General features: G+C 48.6%; 1 protein-coding gene and 1 pseudogene across 1 annotated transcript; one reads left to right on the top strand and one right to left on the bottom strand.

Moving 5' to 3' along the window:
- The first annotated feature begins 4,258 nt into the window (after positions 1-4,258).
- LOC140618608 (interferon lambda-1 pseudogene) lies at positions 4,259-5,943 on the top strand (annotated as a pseudogene).
- A 2,477-nt stretch (positions 5,944-8,420) lies between these two features.
- Positions 8,421-18,869, bottom strand: SPATA2 (spermatogenesis associated 2). Its single transcript, XM_072801401.1, has 3 exons — positions 18,666-18,869; positions 12,702-13,150; positions 8,421-11,773 (listed from the first exon to the last, which is right to left on the bottom strand). The coding sequence occupies exons 2-3, from the start codon at positions 13,035-13,037 to the stop codon at positions 10,547-10,549; spliced, it is 1,563 nt and encodes a 520-aa protein (XP_072657502.1). The 5' UTR covers positions 13,038-13,150; positions 18,666-18,869; the 3' UTR covers positions 8,421-10,546.
- Between the last annotated feature and the right edge of the window lie 4,252 nt (positions 18,870-23,121).

Here is a 23,121-nt window from a genome sequence, read left to right on the forward strand (position 1 = left end):
AACAATAATATATAGCATTAGCCTCTAACAATTAAATTAATGGTGTGTGTATAAATAGGAAACGGTCCAGAAGAACAGGTGCCAAGTTTTTGGTTCTCTGAATGGAAGGATGATGGCAACTTAAAACCTCTTGTTGTTTGCATATCCTTCCTATCCTTCAGAAAGCACAGTCATTCAGTACTCAGGAACACACTGCACGGCATCTTCACGTTTCATAATGTGATTACAAATGAAAACAAATGAAACCACAGCTACAGGAGCAATGCAGTAAGGGGAGAGATTTGATATGATAGAGCACTCGGGAAACGAAGTCTCACTGTCACCGGAGGTGAGAGTCCAAACTGAGAGAATCACTTAGAAAAGCATCTGGCAATGCCTAGTAAAGTTAAAGACATCTGGGATCCCTGCGTGGCGCAGCGGTTTGGCGCCTGCCTTTGGCCCAGGGCGCGATCCTGGAGACCCAGGATCGAATCCCACATCGGGCTCCCGGTGCATGGAGCCTGCCTCTCTCTCTGCCTATGTCTCTGCCTCTCTCTCTCTCTGTGTGACTATCATAAATAAATAAAAAATTTAAAAAAAAATTTAAAGACATCTGTCACCCTTCAATCCAGGAATTCCCCTCCCAGGACAATGCCCTGGAGAGCAAGCAGGAGCAGACGACTGTCGGAGGACCAAACCCCAGCCTGCCTGCCTACGCTCTGTACTACCAGAGAGTGAAGAATGGTTAACATCTCCAAATGGTTGAAAAAAAATTCAAAAGAACATTTCATGACCTGAAAACTATATGAAATTAGAATCTCAATGCCTATAAATAAAGCTTTTAATTTTTTAATTAAAAGTCTATTGGGGGAGCTGAGTGGCTCAGTGGTTGAGCAACTGCCTTTGGCTCAGATCATGATCCTGGAGTCGTGGGATCGAGCCCCACATCAGGTTCCTTGCAGGGAGCCTGCTTTTCCTGCTGGCTATGTCTCTGCCTCTCTCTGTGTGTGCCTCATGGATAAATAAAATCTTAAAAAAAAAAAAAGAAAATCTATGGAAGGGGTGCCTGGGTGGTTCAGTTTGTTAAGTGGCTGCCTTCGGCTCAGGTCATGATCCTGGAGTCCTAGGATCCACCCCAGAGTTGGGCTCCCTGCTCAGTAGGGAGTCTGCTTTTCCCTTGTCACCCCACTCATGGTCTGTCTCGCTATCTCTGTCTCTCTCTCAAATAAATTTTAGAAATCTTAAAAAAAAATTATGGAAAATTTTTTCTCTCTTGTTATGTAAGTACCTACATAACTTTTTTTTCCTCTTGGCTCCCGAAGCCAAAAATACTCACTACCTAGCCATTTACAGAAAAGGCCTGCCCACCCCTGCCCTAGAGAAATTCTTAACACACTCTTGCACCAGGAAATACCCGTGAGAATATTTGCAATAGCACCTGATTGGAAACAAGCGAAATGTGTCTCACCAAGAAAGTGGATAAGCAGTTACCCTCCCCTTCTCGCTTGTATGTGGGGGGGGGGGGGGGGCGGGGGGGGGGTAACTGAGACTCCCTCTCAGTCAAAATTAGGTCTGGTCATAGGTGGCAAAATTAAAATCAGTAATGGCTTTCCTAGAATCCTTGAGAACCAAGATTCTTAGGAAAGAGGTGAAGTAAAAAAATCCCTTGGTCCTAAATTTTAATTAAAGTATAAATATGAACTTATGATGTATTTTGTTTTTTAAAAAATGTAAGTTCTGTTCATTAAAAAGACCTAGAAGCGGGCAGTCCGGGTGGCTCAGCGGTATAGCGCCGCCTTCAGCCCAGGGCGTGATCCTGGAGTCCCGGGATCGAGTCCCACGTGGGGCTCCCTGCATGGAGCCTGCTTCTCCTTCTGCCTGTGTCTCTGCCTCTCGCTCTCTTTCTCTCTGTGTATTCTCATGAATAAATAAATAAAATCTTTAAAAAAAAAAGGACTCAGGAAGGACTGGAAGAGGTCCCTACTGGCCAAAGACAGGAATCTGAGCATCAATAGCAATAATGTAAAGAACTAAAGTATTTAAAATATACTGAAATAGGGGATCCCTGGGTGGCGCAGCGGTTTGGCGCCTGCCTTTGGCCCAGGGCGTGATCCTGGAGACCCGGGATCGAATCCCACGTCAGGCTCCCTGCATGGAGCCTGCTTCTCCCTCTGCCTGTGTCTCTGCCTCTCTCTCTCTTTGTGTGACTATCATGAATAAATAAATAAATAAAATCTTTAAAAAAAATAAAATAAAATATACTGAAATTAAATATATATATACATATATGTATGTATATATATACATATATGTATATATGTATATGTATATATATACACATAGACACATATGCTGAAATCAATGAGTTAATGATACTTTTTTTAAAAATAGTCACTGTTGGGGGACCCTAAGGCATCAACTCATTAAGTAAAAATAAAGACAAAGAGGAGCACTTGGCTGGCTCAGTTGGTAGACCATGTGACTCTTCATACCAGTTGTGAATTCAAGCCCCACACTGGGCCAAGAACTTGCTTAAAAAAAAATAGTAATAAAAAATGATTAAGCATTTATCTCATTTAAACTACTCCTGATGGTCAAGTAACAGCTAATGGCAGTTTCTTTTTCTTCTAAAAAAATAATTATAAACTTACAGGAAGTTGCAAAAAAATAATACAAAAAGGCCTCGTGTACCCTGCACTGTTTCCCCAGTAGTAACATCTTGCACAGCTACAGAATAATATCACACCTGGGAAACTGACATTGGTACAAGCCACAGACCTTGTTCAAATTCTATCAATTTTACATGTACTCCTGTGAGAGAGAGTGTGTTTAGTTCTATACAATTTTATCACATGTGTAGAGTCACACCACTACAAGGAAGTTTCTTTTTATAGAAGTATTCTGGTTGCCAAAAGGAATACTAAAACAATCTACATTTTGCAACTTCCAATGAAATGACTGATCTAAGCACCAAATAATAGTTCTAAAGGCTGATACTGTTCCAAAGGGAGAAAATTCAACATCACGTGCCTTCTGGTGAAGGAATACAACATCTATGAAGTATTCTTATTCCCCCCAAATCAGACCCAAATCTGAGCAAGCCTTAAAAGTCAACTGCCGTGTGATGTACCTCAGTTATAGAATGAAGGACGAAAACCACATGGTTGCCTCAACTGATGCAGAAAAAAAAATTTAACAAATTTCAACACACATTCATGATAAAAACACTCTAATAAACTAGGAATAGAAAGAAATTACCTCAACATAATAAATGCCACATATGAAAGTGTATGTGCCACAGCGAACATCCTACTTAATGGTGAAAGACTGAAAACTCTTCCTCTAAGATCAGGATCAAAGCAAGGATGCCCACTCTTGCCACTTGAAGTCAACACAGAACTGGAAGTCTTAGCCAGAGCAATTAGGGAAGAAAAAGAAATAAAAGGCATCCAGACTCGAAAGAAAGAGGTAAAACTGTATCTGTTCTCAGCATGATCTTATATGTAGAAAACCCTAAACATTTCACATACACACACACACAACTCTGTTAGAACTAATAAATAAGGGCACCTGGGTGGTTCAGTGGTTGAGTGTCTATGCCTTTGGCTCAGGTTGTGATCCCCGAGTCCTGGGATCGAGTCGCACATCAGACTCCCCCACAGGGAGCCTGCTTCTCCTGCCTATGTCTCTGCCTCTATGTGTGTGTCTCTCATGGATAAATAAAATCTTTAAAAAAAAAAAAGAATAAAAGAAATTAACCAACTTGCAGGATACAAAATTAACACATAAAAAATCAGTTGTCTTCTATCCAAACACAATGAGCAATCTGAAAAGGAATCAAAAACAAATCCATTCACAATAGCATCAAAAAGAATAAAATACTTAGAAATAAACTTAACCAAGGAAACAAAAGACTTGTACACTGAAAACTATAAGGCATTACTGGAAGAAATAAAAGAAGACACAAATAAATGGAAAGACATCCTGTGTTCATGGGTTAGAAGACTTAGTATCGTAACATTGTCCATACTACCCAAAGCATTCTACCAATTCAATGCAATCCCTATCAAAATACCAACGGCATTTTTTGCAGAAATAGAAACAGTCCTAACATTTATCTTGGATCTCAAGGGCCCCTGAATAGTTGAAACAATCTTTAAAAAGACAATTTTCGATTCTCACACTTCCCGATTTCAAATCCTATTACATACAAAGCTATGGTAATCAAAATACTATGGGACTGGCATAAAGATAGATTTATAGACCAGAATAGAGCCCAGAAATAAACCCTCACATATATGGTCAAATGAGCTTCAACGACAGTCAAGAACACACAGTGGAGTACGGACGGCCTCAACAAATGGTGGTGGAGGAACTAGATAGCCAAATGCAAAAAATCGAAGTTAGACCCTTACCTTTCACCACGTGTAAGACTTAAAATGGAATAAAGACCTAAATGTAAGACCTAACGCTATAAACTCCTAGAAGAAAACACAGGGAAGAGTTTCGGGACGCAGGGTTTGGCAAGGATTTCTTGGACAGGACACCGAAAGCACAGGTGACCAAAGCGAAAGTAGACAAAGGGGACCCCAGTGAACAAAACGTGCCTCAAAGGGAAGCCCTCTCTGCCGCACCTCCCAGCCTGCACCCCACCGGAGCCACTTTCCTGTCCCTCTACCGGTCTCGGCCTCAGTACGGGGCTCCCCAAAGCCAGCTAGCTGAAGGCTGCCCCAGAGGGTCCTAATCCGAAGATTGTCCAGGCACGGGGACTTCTCCAAAACCAGGCGTCCTCCTATGAGTGAATTTCAGTTTCTCTTTCCTTCTCGGCACAGGTCCAGGGAAGGGACTTGTGGGATACCTGGTCTCTGTGACTCAGGCAGCCTCGCCCAGCCCCATGTGCTCCCCTGGTTCAGGACTGGCCCCACCTACGTGTGTCTGCCTCTCCTGTGGAGATTCCAATTTTCATTTGCCTTTTCACTTTACATACCTCAGCTGGGATTGCCCAGTGAGCCTGGCTAAAAGCAGAGCCATGCGGCAGGGAAAGCAGAGGAGAGTTGGCCATGGCTACAGCTCGGGTCCTGGTGCTGGTGACCGTGGTGCTGGGCTTGACCAGAGCCGGCCCTGTCCCTACTTCCAAACCCACCACAACCAGGAGGGGCTGCCACATGGACAGGTTCCAGTCTCTGTCACCCAGGGAGCTAGAAGCCTTCAAGAAGGCCAAGGATGCCTTGGAAGAGTCGCTCTCCCGGAAGAACTGGAGCTGCAGCTCTCGCCTCTTCCCTAGATCCAGGGACCTGAGACTCCTGCAGGCCTGGGAGCGTCCTGTGGCCTTGGAGGCTGAGCTAGACTTGACACTGAAGGTCCTGGAGAACATGACTGACTCATCGCTGGGGGTCACCCTGGACCAGCCCCTCCGCATGCTGCACCACATCCACTCGGAGCTCCAGGCTTGTGTCCCGGCTCAGCCCACAGCAGACCCCAGGCCCCACGGCCGCCTCCACCACTGGCTGCACCGGCTCCAGAAGGCCCCCAAGGAGTCCCAGGGCTGCCTCGAGGCCTCCATCACGTTCAACCTCTTCCGCCTCCTCACACGGGACCTGAAATGTGTTGCCAGTAGAGACCTGTGCGTCTGAGAACCTGGACCTGCCCCCAGCCCGTCTGGGACCCAGGCCTTATCCAGGCACCAGCCTCACCCTTGCCTTAAGTTATTTCCTCTCAACCCCTTATTTATGCAGCCCTGCCCTGTACCCCTAAGTAAAGTTTATTTTTCTACTTTTGTACAACATGCAGCATATAAAGAATGGAGAAAAAAAAAAAAGAGCCACAACTCTGGAGACTGAGAAAACAGCGGAACGTGTTGAACAACAGTGCAGGCTGCAGTCAGCAAAATGCAATCTCTGACAAACTATGAAGGACTAAAAATCCAGCTCAACTAAAACATTTCAAGAGGAAAAGAAAGAGAAAGCTGGGGTCCCTATACTCTGTGGGGACAGCCTTTAGGGTAAAAGTGATTTAAAGATCTAACTACCAATTGCATTTTGGAGAATTATTTGAGCACTGATAGTTTTTAAAATATGGATTTCTATGCAACCGGACATCAGAACATTGCATACCTATTGCTATTAAAGAATTCTAAAAACTTAGATGTGATAATGGTATGGTGTTTTAAAAGTCCTTGTCTTGAGTTGGCTCAGTCGGAGGAGCATGGTGACTCTTATTGGGGTTGTGAGTTTGAGCCTCACAATGGATGTAGAGATTAAATAAATAAAACTTTAAAAAATAAATAAATGGAAGTCCTTGTCTTTTAGATACACATACTGAAATATTCACAAGTGAAACAGATGTCTGGAATTTGCTTCAAAGGAATTTAGGAGGGAAGTGGATGGACAGGTAGAAAGGAAACCAGGTTGGCTGCAACCTGGTAAAACTGTTAAATTGGGGAATCCCTGGGTCGCTCAGTGGTTTAGCGCCTGCCTTCAGCCCAGGGCGTGATCCTGGAGACCCGGGATCCAGTCCCACATCGGGCTCCCTGCATGGAGCCTGCTTCTCCCTCTGCCTGTGTCTCTGCCTCTCTCTCTCTCTCTCTGTCTCTCATGAATAAATAAAAATCTTAAAAAAAAAAAACAAAAAACCTGTTAAATTGTTGAAGCCAGGTTCAAGGTACATGAAGTTTGTAAATAAAAAGGTTTTTTATTTATTTTTTATTTTTTAAAATTTTTATTTATTTATGATAGTCACACAGAGAGAGAGAGGCAGAGACATAGGCAGAGGGAGAAGCAGGCTCCATGCACCGGGAGCCCGACATGGGATTCGATCCCGGGTCTCCAGGATCGTGCCCTGGGCCAAAGGCAGGCACCAAACCACTGCGCCACCCAGGGATCTCCAATAAAAAGGTTTTTTAAATGAGAAAGTGGGAAAATGTGGATTAAGCAAAGTAATAGCTCATTCCTCTTGTACCTAAGAATTCTGGAGGTGGGCAGGGCAGGCTGGGTCTGATGGCAGCTTCCTAAGCACCTAAGCTTCCTGGCCCCTTCCAACTGCTACCCTGCCCTCTTCCCTTGGCTTCCGCCTCAGTGTCTTCATGGCTGCCCCATTCCAGCCAGCACAGCCCTTCCAGCCAGGAAGGAGGATCAGGGTGGGAGGACAAGATCCTTTGAAAAACACGTCTTGGAAGACACACAAACCACGTCTCTGTCCCAGTGACCAGACACAGCCATGTAGCCATGCCTCACCACAGGAGAGCTGGGAAAGGTAGTCTTTACCATGGTCTTCTGTTACCAAGGGAGAAAGGGTGAGAGGAATTTGAAATGTCTGCCACAGCCCTTATCCCTCTGAGACTGGTAATCAGGCATGTGGGGCGCCACAGATGGGTGCTCAGAGCTGGCAGCAGAGCTAACGGACAGCTGGTGGGCCTGATGATGTTAAATATGCTTGTCATTTATATTCACAGATGAAGCAATCTGCTCTGAAGTCACCACGCTGCTTTGGGTGCAGGAGTGTCTGGCTTCCTCCGCTCCCCCGAGCTGGGTGTGCACCTATAGGAAACCGCCGTTCCCAGCAGCGCCATCTCCTATGTTGTAGCTAAAACCAAACCCAACACTTGGGCCTTTGGCCTGAGGCCGTTGGAAGAGGCTGGGTGTGGCAGGAGGGCTCATTTCACAAGGCTGAGGTGCCTTTGAAGGGCCAGCCCAGCAGTGGTCACTATCATGTGGAGACCATGCTGCTACTGAGCCTGGATGTCTTGAACCACAGCCGCTTGTATACTGCCCTCAAGATTTTTGCCATACATCTTGCTTTTAAAAAACACTTAAATTGATTTTTTAAGTGATCTATCATTGCTGTAGATGGAAGACAGTACAACCTGCTTCAAATAGAAAGTAACTGATTACTTAGCTAAGATTCAGCCTGAGGCTCTGTGCCTAACACCTCCTTCCTCTTTGGTCCAGACAAGCTAGCACTGAACTTGTCTTCCCGATAAGAACTTCCTCCTTAAGGCATTTAAATGGATCAAAAGAATTAAAGATGTCATTAATTTTTTCATTATGTCCTTCAATGTTATTTAATGCCTGCCAATCACCACCAATAATTTCTCCTAGAGTTTGGAGTCCCACTCCTGAGAAACATGGCTGAACTGGCCATGCCTCAGTTTCCCCGTCTGTAAGAAGGGAATCATACATAACACTACCTACCTAGCTTACAAGGGGGCTGAAGACTGTTACATGGAATCATGCAGGTAAAGTCTCAGCATACAAAGTACCTGGCTCACAGGACGAGCACTTGGATGCCGAATGCCGACTATTATTACATATCAGTTTCGTGGAGGAGAAAATGTGAGTCCTGTCATTGAAGGATGCAGCTTAAGCAAAACAAACAAAAAAACCCAATCAACCCAAACTTCAAAAGCAGCAGGGCAGGAGGGACATAAAACCTCAAACACTTGGTTTAATAATGGAAGACGCTTTATTATTTTTTAAATCATCTCTCAACATTTCAATTCTTGGTAGAAATCAAATGCAAAACATCTGCCTTTTTAAATTAGTATATATTTATCCAGCTCAATCACAGCAACCTCATACAATAAGGTACACACCAAAGACAGGGTCAGAGCATTTTCTATTCCAGTCTGTGAACACAATATCTCCGTGATGACACACGCGTGCCGGACTTTCTCTCCCAGGACAAGGTGGGCACTCCTGCTTCTGCCCACCGTACAAGTTACCGGGCATCACGGTTTTTTAAGAGTTCCTGTAGAGCTGGAGCGATCTGGAAATGGAAAACTAGAAAACTAGAGCTCTCGGGAGTAAAACAGGCATCGACACTTCGGAAATGTGGAAAGAAGAACGTCAAAGATGATGACCCCAGAACGGGCTGGTCTTAGTAATAAAGGTGGTTGAAAGTCAGCTGTACATACACATTGAATATCTACATGTGCTCTACCAGACATATAAAAAAGAGCCATAGATTTGGAAAACCTTAAAATCACTCAATTGAGTTGGAAGAACATGAGCAAATTCACAGTGGCCTCAGGATTCAGCCAGATTTAAATTTGTTCAAGAGCTGAATACCTCCTTCTACCAGAAAACCCACTGCATGTAAATTCCTATAATACTCTGTACATCACAAACACTTATGGCTAAAATATAGTAGTTCACAAGGAAGCGGTTCTTTTTTCGAATTCTTGCCCCACTCCTGCTCTGCACCCCAAAAGCAAAATCCAGGGGACAGTCATTCACATGAGGAGTTTAAGGGGCCCTCAGGTTTGGAAGCACTGAGGCTCAGCTGAGTATCTCAGGAGACATCTGTCTGATGGGCACACGCTGACTTGGGCCCACGTTAGTGCAAAAAGATCACTGATGTTGCAGAGGAGTCCTGGAAACAGGCGAAGAGGGCTGAGATTGGGGGCGGGGGAGGAGGCAGGGGAATCCCATAGGATTTTCCTTCCGAAACAAGACTGGAGACATTTGGAGTGCAAGGTTCACACGCAGCAAGTGGCAAAGACCAGGCTGTAGATCTGCAGAGTGAGGATCCTGAAGGTCACCAGGTCATCACAGTCCGCAGGCACACAGACCTCCTGGCCCGCACTAGCCCCCTAAGTGTACACTGGAGGTAGGTATATAGAGATTTATTGTAGGGAAGACAGTGGCTCTCCATCAGCTCAGGGGCATTGTCTGTTCCTCCTCGGCCCCCGCACTCTCCGCCCTACCCTCGGGCTGTGGTGTGTGTAGGATACATGGAAGGGCATGAGACCCTCCCTTGGAAGACTAAAGGACCCAGGTCATTTGTATAAATAGCTACATAATTAATGTTTTAACCACTTTGAAACACACGGCAAGTTGAATATTTATTTAAAAATAAATCTCAAAAATATCTATTTACAGTACAGTAAGAGGGGCATGTGCAAACAACAGAAAGGGGAAAAGTCTATCCCGCCGTGGAAGGTCCACACTTCGATGCGCTGGAGCAAAGTGCACGAACACCACGGGCTGCACTGAGCTGTGCTGGCAACAGGATGCCATTCAGTGAATACTGGACACAGTCCACCCTTGAGACTTAGGTGGAAGTCAGCGTTGGGGGGGGGGGGTTCCAGGTGGGAGATCCTTGTATTTGGGAAGGGGGCGGCCAAAGGATGAGCCATTGGAAGAGGCCCGGTGTGGCAGGAGGGCTCATTTCACAAGCCAACAGGCCTCTAGCTCGGCGCTCCAGGTGGGCATTTGGAGGGCCCTTCCCAGTCCAAGTTGGCTTTGCAGTGGAAGAGGTGGGTGTGGCAAGAGTCTCAGAAATCCTCCTCGAAAACAAAACAACGGAATAGGGAGTGGAGAGATTAGCAAAATGAATCTGAACGGAAGTGCCACCCTCTCCCTTGTCAGGCGACAAAGCAGCCATCAGTTGAAGTATCTGGGTCACCATGGGAACTCCCACATGGTGCGGCCAACCCCGCGATCCCCTGACACCTACATAGTCAAATGCAGGTCTCGGCTTCTGAGATCAACACATCAACACTACTTCCCAGGGGGGAAACCAGAAAGTCAGTGCTGTAGCCCTTGGAGCAGGGGATGCCAGGTCCAGTCTATCTATACACGAGATGGGAGAGCTGGGTGGACTTGTAGTTCAGCTGGTTGTTGGGCATGAACTTGTGCAGCTCATTCTTTTTGCAGCAGGGGTCGTAATGGTAGGCGCTGAGACAGCCGTCGCAGGAGACTTTTGAACACTGGGTGCAGGTGTTGGTGGCACCCGGGCGGTTACAGAAGCCACAGCGGGAGGTGGCTGTGGTGGAGGGCTTGGATTTGGGGTGGAGGTGCGGCAGCCGCTCGAGGCCCTGAGTCTGGCCTGCATACTTCTCCCGCAGAGACGACCCGTGGGCCAGGCTGTCGTGGGCAGAGGACTTGCCAGGGAAAGCGCCTGGCTTGGAGGCTGGGGGACAGGCAAGCAGGCTGTCACAGCGCTGGCAGAGGGAGGAGCTGCAGGACAGCCCGCAGTTTTGGCACTTGGACAGGGAGGACTCTTTGGCGGGGGGTGAGCGCTTGTGGTAGAGGGGGTGGGCGTCATTCCTGACCAGCCACACGTCTGGCCTCAGGGCATCCTGCCTCCGGTATGTGGCCCTAGGCTCTGAGTCTGTGTACAGATCCACGTCTTCCTGAGCGGAGAAGTACGTGCCACGCAGGAGGCCGAGGCCGTTGTTGGGGGAGGGGGATGGCTGGTCATCCGGGCTTCCATGGGGGGAGCTAGATATGGTCAGGAGCGAGGGGGATGGGCGGATGATCTCATCCTTGAGGTCATCTTCCAAGTCTGGTGCCATGGGCTCCTTCCGCAGGCTCAACGAGGCCTTCAGGGGTGGCTTCCGGCTCTCCCAGTAGCTGTCATAGGCATCTACTGACCTCGAGGGCTTGGTCACCCGAGGCTTGTAGTAGTCCTTGGCTGCCCGCTCGCTGGCAGACTTCTGGAGTGCCACACGGGCCATGGAGGCCGTCAGGTGATCCCGGCCCTCAGCCCGCCGCCGCAGGGCCTCAGAGCAGCCACGCACATCCTCCGCACTGCTCTTGCGCTCGCTCACCACGTCCAGCTCGGAGTAGCCCTTGTCCTTGACTTGTGAGTGGATTTCCAGCATCTGCTCACACTCCACCTTGGCCAGAAAGAGCTCAAAGGAAACCATCTTCACCTGGAGGGTCTCTACAAGCTCTTTGAGTTTATACGCAGTCCCTAACTCAGGCACGTAGCCCATGTAATGCAGGATGGCTCGGATGTCCTCTTCCAGTAACGACGACTTGACATAATAAACGAAGGGGCCCGTGTAGGTCTAGGAGAAGGGAGGGGGCAGAAAAAGAGAGGCACGATTTGCTGAGACACACAGGGAGCTGGCTTCAGTGCCCAGTATGCCCAGGGCGGAACGGGAGCACAAGGAGGGGAGGAAGGATCTCAGCAGCTCCTCGCTGCAGCAGGCGGAGGCTACTAGCACATGGCGAGGGGAGCCGCACGGCACTCCTGCCCTGAGCTGAGGGCACAAAGCCACCAGCTTCCCATATGGGGCTCAGCGGCTCTGCTCCACAGGAGGAGGAAACAGGGCAAACGCACAAGAAGAGAAGGGATCAGAGTGGGGGAAGAATGCCCAATGAGCAAGAATATTCCTCTCTGGCATCTCTGCGAAGTTCTGAAGAATAACAGACTGGCTTTGTGGAAACTCTCCTGAGCCACCACTGCCTTCAGAATGATTCAGAATTTTCTTTCTCTCTTAAATCCATCCTCCACCCTCCTGTCTGCTACTACTTAGTCCAAACCTGCTCTCAGAGTACTCCAACATCCACGGCAGCTTCCTAACTGTTCTCGCCGCCCCCCTAGGCTATTTCCCATACAACAGCCAGAGGGATGCTTTCCAAATGGAAACCTGACCCTGACCTGCCTTGCTTCTCAGCCTACTTAGGGCAGATTCAAGCCCTTTGCCCTGGGCTTCAAAGCCCTGCATAACCAGGGAGCTGCCTACCTTTCCAACCTCACAACTTCAGGTGGGAGCTGCCAGGGGCAGGGACCCAGTAAAGAGATGACACTTGTCAGACAGCAAGGTAGGGAGCCTCAGGGAGGGGGGTACTTCTAGTTGTTACATCAAAGGCAGTGGGGAAGACAGGAGGGTCTGCGGGCAGAGGAGGCATGCAATTGGCACAAGCCCTCTCAGGTTGGACCAGGAGGTGAACCAGGGAGACCGGTGTGGACGGCCCTTCCTTAGACCTTACCTTGATGCTTCTGAATTCCTTCTTCCAGGGGTAGAGGAAGAGGTTGACGCCCATCGTTTCCAGCACACTGAAGGCGCAGTGCAAAGCCCGCAGGCTGGAAGAACTGAGTGAGCGCAGGGAACTCTCCACCACTTCATAGAACTGGATCAGCCGGAATCGATAAAAGGGATCCACCTTGTGTAGACTGAGTAGGGTCGAGGCTGCCACCCGAAGGTACTCATCACTGCCAGGCCGCTGCTTGCTGGGGGTGGTGTCCACTCTGCCCTCATGGAACTGCACGTACTTCCGAAATAAGTCATCCTTATATTTTGTATCCATCGAACTGGGCTTCCCCATCTGATTCAGGGACAGGGCAGGGCTACCTTATCTCCTCCATGGTTTCTGGGTTCGAGGCAGGGCCATTGCTAAAAGCACAGACATGCTGCCCACCTGGAGTAGAGGGGCGTGCTCTGGAAGGGGAAGAAAAAAAGCACATCATTTCATTCCTGAAATGGTCCATATACCAGCTTGTGGCTGCTGAGACAAAACCAGACCGACCTGGCCTGAGCCACACCGGGCATCGCCAGCCCTAGGCCCCTTTCTGCTCATCCATTCTGCTAACACACTGACTGAACGCAGACTATGTGCAAAGTTGTAGTGGAAACAAGACAAACAGGTCCTGGACTTTGTTGAACTCAGATAAAGATATGATTAGAAGCACCTAACCTGGTTTTGTGGGGAGGAGAAGTTTTTAAAAGTCCCACCTCCATCCCCACCCCAGGCAGTGACAGTTAGGCTTGAAGCATGAAGAGTTTGCCAAGCAAAGAGGTGGGCGGAGAATGTAACAGCAGCAGTGTCGCCAGGGAGGAAGGCCCAGAGCTAACACTATCACTCTTACTACGCACCGGGCACTGATGCATGTGAATGCATTTCGTCTTCTCAAACAACGCTAGGAGATAGGATCCCCATTTTACAGATGTAAAAATGAAGACACAGAAATGTTACAAGTGTCCAGGGTTACAGAACCACGAAGAGGCAGAGCTGAGAGCCCTGGCAGCCTGGTTCCAAAGTCTACGCCCTTAACCACCACGCCCTGCTTTCCTGAGGCAGGAAGGAGCTTGGCCTATGAACAGAAAAAGGGCCAATGCGGCTGAGGCAGCAAGGGGAAGGGAAGGGAGTGACCAGAGATGAAGCTGCAGGCACCATCAGGACAGGATCCTGTGCCCCAACTGTACATTTTATTCAAGGAGGCACATGAAGCACCTGAAGAGTTCAAAGCAAGGGGGAGAGGGACATGATCTTATCTGCCACTTTAAAGAGAGATCATGCTGGCTGCTGACCCCTGGAGAACATTTTCCCTGGCTCTGACAGCCTGCATTCCCCTCTACCTTAGGAGAGGTTCACAGTCCCACTGGAAGAGGACAAGACATTCTGAGCTGGGGTACACCAAATTTGTACATTCTTGCTGTCTGCTTGGCCCCCAGTTAGTAGAACATGCACAGAGCAAGCAATATTTTTGGTGCCACAATGCCAGGAGCAATCTGGATTCATCGAGGGTATTGCCAGGGCCAGGAGGACAGCACAGCACAGGGGTTACGAACAGATCCCCAAGCCAGACTGTCTGGGTGTGAATCTTGGGTCTGCTTCTCGAGGCTACCTGGGTGAACTACTCAGCCTCTGTGGGCCTCAGTGTTCTCATCCAAAAATGGGGGTTGACAATAGTACTTAGAGTCCAGAATTGGTGGAAGGGTTATGTGCAATCAGTACAGAGAGCTCTTCACAGAGGGCTGGCTGGAAATAAGCCTTTGATACACATGAGCAGCTACTCCTGCTCTCTGAAGGTGCCATTCCCCTGCCACAACGCCAAGCATTCTCAAAGAGGTAAGATCAGAGCGGGCAAGTATGTCCACCCAGGTGGTGGATGAGCATCTTCACCCTCGCCAAGCTCCATGGGCACAGCAATCCCAACTGAATTACTCGTTAAGGTAACCCAAGCACAGAGCCAGACATGGGGTACGTGCCTCCTAGACATCTGCTGTCTAAGTGAAGGAGGCTGCTGCTGGCTGTGCACATAGCAAGGGACCGAGAAGGAAGCTGCAGGGATGGGACAGGCCTGTGCCAGCCTTTAGCACAACTGGCTTCAGCTCAGGAAGTGCTAAAGGCCTATGAATCCAGTGGCAATCAGGAGCTGAATAAAATCATCTACATCTTGAGCCACTCGCCTGGGTTCTCTGGTTTTTGGGGAGACTCCTGAGTATCTTAACTATGAGGTGAGGGGTGAGATGTGCGAGAGAACTGGGGACAGAGAGGCCACCTTCTCCTACCCACTGCCCTGCCAAGGGAGCCCAATTATTCAGGAACAAATACACGTGAGGGGCACAGGGGGCAAACCTAAGTCCATTAGGATAAAATCCCACCTTCTGACCAAAGGTCAAAGGCTTCATACGGTCTACCCCTGCTCATGGCCGTCTTCCCCTTCCCTCTTCCTTCCCTTCTGCTCACAGGGACCCTTCTGTCTGTTCCTCAAACACACCAAGCTCAGTCCTGTCTCAGGACCTTTGCCCATGTTGTTCCTTTTGCCTGTTCCTTCTCTGATCCTTCCCATAACTGGCTCACTCTCATTACTCAGGCCTTAGCTCAAATGTCACCCCTCAGAGGCCTCAGTGACAACCCCAGCTCTAACTCCCACCTTCCCAGTCCCTCGTTATCCCATTATCCTGGGATCATCACCCTCTGACGTTATCACTTTTATTTATTCATTTACTAACTTCCTCTCTTTGTGCCCCCTATTACCCAGGAAGCTCCACAAAGGCAAAGACCATATCTGTTTTGTTCCGTGGTGCCTAACACACAGCCTGGCACACAGCAGGTGTTTGAGAAAACAGGTGAAATGAATGGTGCATTCACGATGCCACTCCTTCAGTTTCTCACTGAGCTCTCCAAGAATCCCGGGAGATCAGCTGGAGAGAGAAGGGACAGAGGCTCCATGATATGACATGCTGTAAGCTGCCAGAGTTAGTGAACCCAAGATTCCAAGCCTGACCTTCTGTGGCACCTGTGTTCCGCCCCATACCCCCACAATTCCTGAGTTCAACAAGTATTTTATGCAGCTCCTTTCTGGTGCCAGGCCCTAGGATGGGTGCAGTGGGGGGATGTAGGGTGGGTAGTGGGGAGCAGTTGGAAAGCCACAGCCCTGCCCTCAAGTCTAGCTGAAAGAACTTCTTATCAAAGTTTGCACTGCAACCTGAAAGACGTCAGTCCTTGCTAATAAAAACCTGTAAGTATTTACCATTTTTTATTCATCTAAGAGAAACGTCCATCCCAGGGACTATTTTTTGATACACCTGAGAAGAATTTAAACAGAGGGACATCAATCCTCCTAAGTACCGCTGTGATCTTTCTCCAAGGAAGTCAGCTTTGAGCTTATAGAGGCTGATTTTTTTTTTTTTAACAAAGTCAGCCACCCTCAAGCTCAGCGTCTGCTGCTCTGTAATCACACCACAGTCCACACCCTTGTTTGTTGCTGGCACACAATAAACAAGGAAAAGGAATCCGAATAGCCCAACTGGTGTTCTAAATCCTGAAGTCAAGGATAGGAAACCAATCTATGATGAATCTTGAACCAATATAAGTAGGTGAACAGAAAAGTGAAAGGAAATGAACACTATGAGAGAATTAAGGAAGGAGAGGGAAATGACTGATTACTGAGGTCCTACTACGCACTAAGCACAGGGCCTTCCACTTTAATTGCATCATCCCATTTAATCCTCACAACAATGCTCGAAGGAAACCAAAGTTCGGCCATGAATCCAGAGAAGCTTCCAACGGTCAGAGCTGTAATTTGAACTTCAGCTGGCAGGCCCTCAGGCCTGGGTTTTTTTCCCCGTTTATCTTACTCATTTATTCTTATAATCTACCATTCACCAAGGGATTAGTACATGAGGGTCCTCTGCTAAGGGCTTGATAAAAATCAACGAAACTCACAGGACAGCCCAAGGTTAAAGAGGAAACTGAGGCTCAGCGAGGCCAAAGCACTTGTCCTAAGTTACAGGAAAAAGGGAATCTGAAGTCCAAACCTAGGACCAATGCCAAAACCCTGACTCAAAGTCTGAGTTGGGGTGCTTCTAGGCAAAAGGTGTCCTGTGGCATCTGCTGGACAGCTCTACTTGAAAGGGCTAAGTTAGAACGTCCTATGGCAGGGAGAGCGGAGTTGAGTTCTAAAAATTCCTATAGTAGCAAAATTCACATCTTCCCACACAGAACGGGGCTAGAAGAGCCACAAATCTCTTTATGATGTAAGCTCAAGGGCCAAGGGAAGAGGCTGGCCAGACACCGGCCAGTGGTGAAGCAGCTGACATCATCCCTCCTGAATACATTTTCTGAGAATACAGGCTGCATTGTAGCTGGCCATAGCTGGTGTCTTTTCTGAGCACAGAGCCAGCAATTTATTCCCAGCACTCTGCAAGAACAACAAAAAACACGCTCTCTGCAAAAACAGCGTGGTTACAGGAGACTAGACAGCGCAATGACAGAAGCCGTTAATTTCTCTAAGCAACCCAAAGATTGGAACACCATGACGTGCCAGTCTGGTGGGGGAAAAAAATGGCACTGTGAACATCCCTAACAGCATCAGGCGGGTGCCCAGAGCCAACAGGCCTGGTCAGCACTCCCTGCGCCCACAATCTGGACTCCCTTTGAAAAACAAGTCAATGAAGAGAGAGACAGTACAAGTACATACACAGTCAGGGAGGTGGTAGCTTTTTAAGGATTATTAGTTTTCCGATGATTATTTTTTTAAGCATCCAAAGGAAAGCTGTACCTGTTTAAAACCCCACTGAAAGGAGCTGAAATGATTTGGAGGTAGCAAAGCATTAGCTTGGCTTTACCTCAGCTGGCCCATTCAAGCAGAAACACTCCCCAGGCAGCATTTGGAGGCGCCCCCTCCCTGCACAGGCAGAAGCTATTTTGGTCCCAGCATCGCCCCAGTCCACAGGTTTACAGATCTCTGGTCGGGCTCCAGCCAGTTCAGAGTTCCCTCGGCCTCCAAACAGCGGCCAGAGGAGAGCCAGCAGTTCAACCCCCTCCATCTCCGAACCGCCACTCCTTTGCACTCATTCCAAAGCCGAGGTTCCTAAGACACAGCGGAGGCACCTTGCACTGGCTGTGAAACACCTGAGGGTCCCCCAGACCCCAATCAGACTCCAGGGAAATTCAGAGAGAGAGAAAGAGGCCTTGCACACCTCTGAACGTAACCTCAGCGCTGCTGAACACGGCCTTCCCCACGGGCAGCTGCGTCTCAGAGGGGCTCTGAAGGGAGCAGCTCCCCCTCCCTGCCGGAGACCGAAGCTGGAGGCTGCTCTTATACCCCACCTGGTAATTCCTACAGCCTCTGAGAGTCTATCCGGTCGTGAAAAATACTCCGGTCCCAAACTCTGGCCCTTTCCGGGTGAGTGAGCGGACAGCAGCTCTCATTTATTGGACGCCTGCTGTATGCCGGAGGCCGCGCTTCACCAGCATCCTCTCATCTCGCCCCCACCACGGCCCCGGCAGGCACGTTCACGCCCATTTAACAAATTAGGCCAAACGACGCTCAGAAGATGAAATGACTTGTCCAAGGTCACACAGCGAGCACAGACCCGGGTCTGGGGCCCGAGACGGGGCTGGAGCCCGCTGCGCGGTAACGGTCTCACGGGGGGCTCGGGGTGGCCAACTGCCTGGTTCGTCGCCGAAGAGGGGGTGTTCCTCCCGAGCTGCCCCGGGCCACCCATGCCGGCCCCAGGAGTCTGCGAGGCAGCCCTCGGGGGAGCGGGGATCCCGGGGACCAGCTGGGCCCTCCGGATGCCGGAAAGGCGGGGCCACCCGTCGCCCCCGCGGGCTGCGAGGGGACCCCCCGCTCCCGGGTCCGCCGAGCCCCGCCGAGTCGGCGCCCCCTGCGCCCTGGGAGGCGCCGGAGGCCGTGTTGGCCCGCGGCCGCCCCGCACTCACCCCGGCGCTGCCGCCGAGGACGCCCCGGCCGAGGAAATCCACAAGGAGCCGCGGCCGCCGCCGGAGCCGGGCCCGGCTGGGCTCTCGTCGCTCCGGCCGGCTGCAGGGGACCGAAGCCAGTACCCCGGGACAAGCGGCGACCCGGAAACACTCGGCCAGGAAGTGACGTCTTAGGGGGCGGGCCCAAAGGGAGGCAGGGCCGCGGCTGCGCGTTGGGCTGGGGAGAGGCCGGTCGTTACGGGAGGCTGAGGGAGAAGCGGGAGGCAGAAGAAGGAGCCGAGGAGTCGCGGGCTCCGGCCCTGGGGCTTGGAGGGCCGCCGCCGCGGCTGACGCTAGACCCGGAAACAAACGGGCCGGACGTGACGCACGCCGGCCCCAGGATGGTGGCTGGCCGGGTTGCCATGGGAACGGGTCTGGAGCCGGGCGGTGGAGGCTGGGAGCTGCGAGCGCAGACCGGGTGATCCCCGGCCCCCGCCTCCCCGGACTTGTCCCTTGTCCACCGCCCGCGAGTGGCGCTCCAGGCTGCACCTGAGCAGGAGCTAACAGTTGGAGCCCTCGCCCCATTTTACAGATGCAAATACGGAGGCTTAAAGAGAGCAAACGAGGGCAGCCCGGGTGGCTCACCGGTTTAGCGCCGCCTTCAGCCCAGGGCCTGATCCTGGAGACCCGGGATCGAGTCCCACGTCGGGCTCCCTGCATGGAGCCTGTCTCTCTATCTCTCCCCTTCTCTGTGTCTCTCATGAATAAATAAATAAAATCTTAAAAAAATAATAAAGAGAGCAAACGAGAACCCCAGCATCATAGATGGAATCTAGCCTTGAGGGGACTGTTGATGTCACTGGCTAGCGTTAAGAACGGGGCTCCCAGCTTTGCTGTTGCCGCTTTACTGGCAGCGTGATCCTGGGCAAGTTACCTAACCTTTCAGAGCCTCAGCTTTTTCACTTGTAAAGTGGAATACTAATAATACCGCCTGCTGGGACCCCTGTGAGAATCAAGTGAGTTAACACATGGGGAAAGCTTATTACAATAATTATTACAATAATTGGCATATAGTAAAGATCTAGGTATGTTTTGTTTTTAAAACCGGGTGAAGTCCAAGGAAACGACCTCTCTCTGCCCTCGATGTCCCTAAGTGGAAGCCAGCGTCGAGGAAGACCAAGCCAAAATATAGCCTCCTTGCTCTGTGACTTTTCACCAGACATCTGGAGTACCTGAATGGTTTACACTGGCATCAGTCATGGTGGCTTCGACTCATGGATTTGTCTATGTACTCCCACCAAACCGTGAGCTCACCGAGGACTCAGCTTTTGTGGGTCACCACTCACTGAATCCTTACTGATTGCAAAGTGCCTAACATACACAAGACCTTGTCCAACATATTTGCGATTGGATCATCATTCTCTCTCTCTAACTTACCCTAGACACTTGTTGAAGACTCAGAGTGGGGTCCCTGGGTGGCTCTGTCAGTTAAGCGCAGAACTCTTGATTTCACCTCAGGTTGTCATCTCAGGGTTGTGAGATCAAGCCCTGCATGGGGCTTCATGCTCAACCTGGAGTTTGGGATTCTCTCTCTCTCTCTATCTCTCTTCTCCCTCTCCCTCTCCCTCTGCCCTGCTCTTGCGCTCTATCTCTCTCTCTCTAAATAAGATCTTTAGTTGGGGCGCCTGGGTGGCTCAGTTGTCTGCCTTCGGCTCAGATCATATGATCCTGGAGTTCTCGGAACTAGACCTGCATCTGGCTCCCTGCTCAGGGAGGAATATTCTTCCTCCCTCTCCTTCTGCCTCTCCCCCAACTCAAGTATGCTTGGTGTCTATCAAATAAATAAAATCTTAAAAAAAAAATCTTTAGTTTAAAAAAACTCAGAGCCCACTCCATGCCATGGCCTCTTCCTCCAACGTGCTCTTCTACCCTTCTTGCTTCTGTGCCTGTAAATGCTGTTCCCTCACTGTAAATGTTCTTCCCCTCATCTCTTCCTTTCTCTCTCTCTCTCTCTATATATATATGGCTCCCGACCCATTCCCATTCAAATAATATATGAATATATATATATATAAATATATATGTATTCATTCATTCATTCATTTTAAGCCTGATACCCCCACAAGACCTGAACTCCTTACTCATCTATGTTATCTGTGTTTCCCCTGAGCTCTACACATGTCTGATCAGGATGTGCCCCACAGATGTTCCTTGATTGCAGGATTCTCTCTCTTAGCCTTTGTGTCCCCAGCTAAAGCTGGGGGTCTTGTCTCAGAGGAGTCAGTGACAATTCACAGGGAAGCATTTGGAGAACCAGCAACCTGCTATTCGAACAGCAGTGACTACTGTATCTGTTGCTATCTGAGCAGTACTCAAGATCTTTGTGTGCTTCATCCTTTATCAGCTCAGGCTTAAGCTCCTCTCTTAATCATCTGCAAATTATTGGTGTTTATAGGAATTTCAGCTGAGAAAAACTGTCCAACAGAACTCTCTGCCTTTGCAACAACTCAAAACTGTCCTTTGGAAACTGTCACAAAACAGCATGAGACTGTTAAGAAGGCCCTTACAGCTCTGTGGTTCCGTGGCAGCCAAAAGGGAAATAGATTTTTAGGGAGGCTTTACTAGTAGGAAACCCTGGTCATTGAGGTATAGTGACATTTTATATCAGAGAGGGCTCAAAGTCTTTGAACAGAGCCATGTTTCTCATCTTTTAGGCAGAGTTGAAGGCCTGAGATTTCTCTGCTTGATGATGTGGAATTATAGAAGCATCCTTTTCAGATTTCATTACATAATGATTAGCAGATTATATAATAGTCATGTGACAATGATTAGGCACCTCTACTTCCTAAGAGCCAACAACACAAAAATCTACCTACTTCTTTCTATTTTTTACTTTTTTTATTACAAAAATAATACATGAATTCCAATGATATGGATGTGTTTAGAACAAAAAATGAAAAAAGAAAGCAATCCTATAACCTAGGAATTTAATGTCTTGGAATCTACTAGATAAATAAGCATCAGTACACAGAAACCTGTTGCATCCTTGTTTATAATGCAAAAGTGAAAACCAAAAACATTCTAAATGTCCAACAATAGGGAAATGAAGTGTCCATACTAATAACTATGACATATCACTTTAAAAAGATGATATAAACCTACTTAATCCTGCAAGATATATCGTGGAATGAAAAAAGAAAGACATCCTCTGAAATGAAAAACAAAACAATAATATATATTTTCTAAAAGTATGTGTATATGGGGGCTCCTGGGTGGCTCAGATGGTTAAGCATTTGCCTTCAGCTCAGGTCATGATCTCTGGGTCCTGGAATTGAGCCCCACATCATCCTCGAGCTCATTGGGGAGTCTGTTTTCTCCCTCTTCCCTCTCCCCCTGTTCTCTCTCTCTCTCTCTCTCTCTCACACACACACACAGACACACAAATGAATAAAAATCTTCAAAAAATAAAAATAAGACAAAAAAGCAAAGGTATGTGTTTATGTATAAAGTCAACAGGGGGCAATAATGCAAATATAGATCATTTGTTTTTTAAGTCAGCCCATTAATATATATAATGTGATTTTTAAAAGATTTTTTCTTATTTATTTATTAGAGACACAGACACAGAGAGAGAGAAAGAGAGAGAGAGGCAGAGACACAGGCAGAGGGAGAAGCAGGCTCCACGCAGGGAGCCCGATGTGGGACTCGATCCTGGGTCTCCAGGATTGCGTCCTGGGCTGAAGGCGGCACCAAACCACTAAGCCACTGGAGCTGCCCATAATTTGATTTTTATTAATATATTTTCCCCCCAACAGTCAATAAGCTCCATAAGGACATAACTGTATGTTTTGCTTACAATTATATCAGCATTATCTGCCATATATACACTACCCCACATGAAGTAGGAGGTTCAACAGTACTTGTTTCTGATGGAAATTATCACTGAATACCAGGTTTGATGTTAACATTTAAGGGACATATGATGAGCAAGATGGACATAGCCCCTACCCTCAAGGAGTGTATAGTCTTCTTATCAGAAGGAGAATAAGAGTAGATGAACTAAAAACCTATAATTCAGGATAGAAGGTGGTAAATGTTAGGAGAAGGGTGTAGAGCTTAGAGAACAGAGAAGTGACTGCCAACAGGGTAAACTGGAGGCAGCCTCGAGGTGGAGGCATTTGAGCTGGGCTTTGAGTGAGCTGAACCTGTGAGGATGTCCAGCTTTCCTTGCAGCTAGATGGAAGAAAGCAATCAAAAGCAAGGATCAGGGGCACCTGGGTAGCTCAGTGGTTGTATGTCTGCCTTTGGTTCAGGTTGTGATCCTTGGTCCTGGCATCGAGTCCCACATCGGGCTCCCCACAGGGAGTCTGCTTCTCCCTCTGCCTGTGTTTCCGCCTCTCTCTCTGTCTCCCATGAATAAAAAATCTTAAAAAAAAAAAAAAAAAGGCAAGGACCAGAAATTAAAACTCAATTGCCT

The sequence above is a fragment of the Canis lupus genome, chromosome 26 (genome assembly GCF_048164855.1).
Source record: "Canis lupus baileyi chromosome 26, mCanLup2.hap1, whole genome shotgun sequence".
Taxonomy (NCBI): domain Eukaryota; kingdom Metazoa; phylum Chordata; class Mammalia; order Carnivora; family Canidae; genus Canis; species Canis lupus.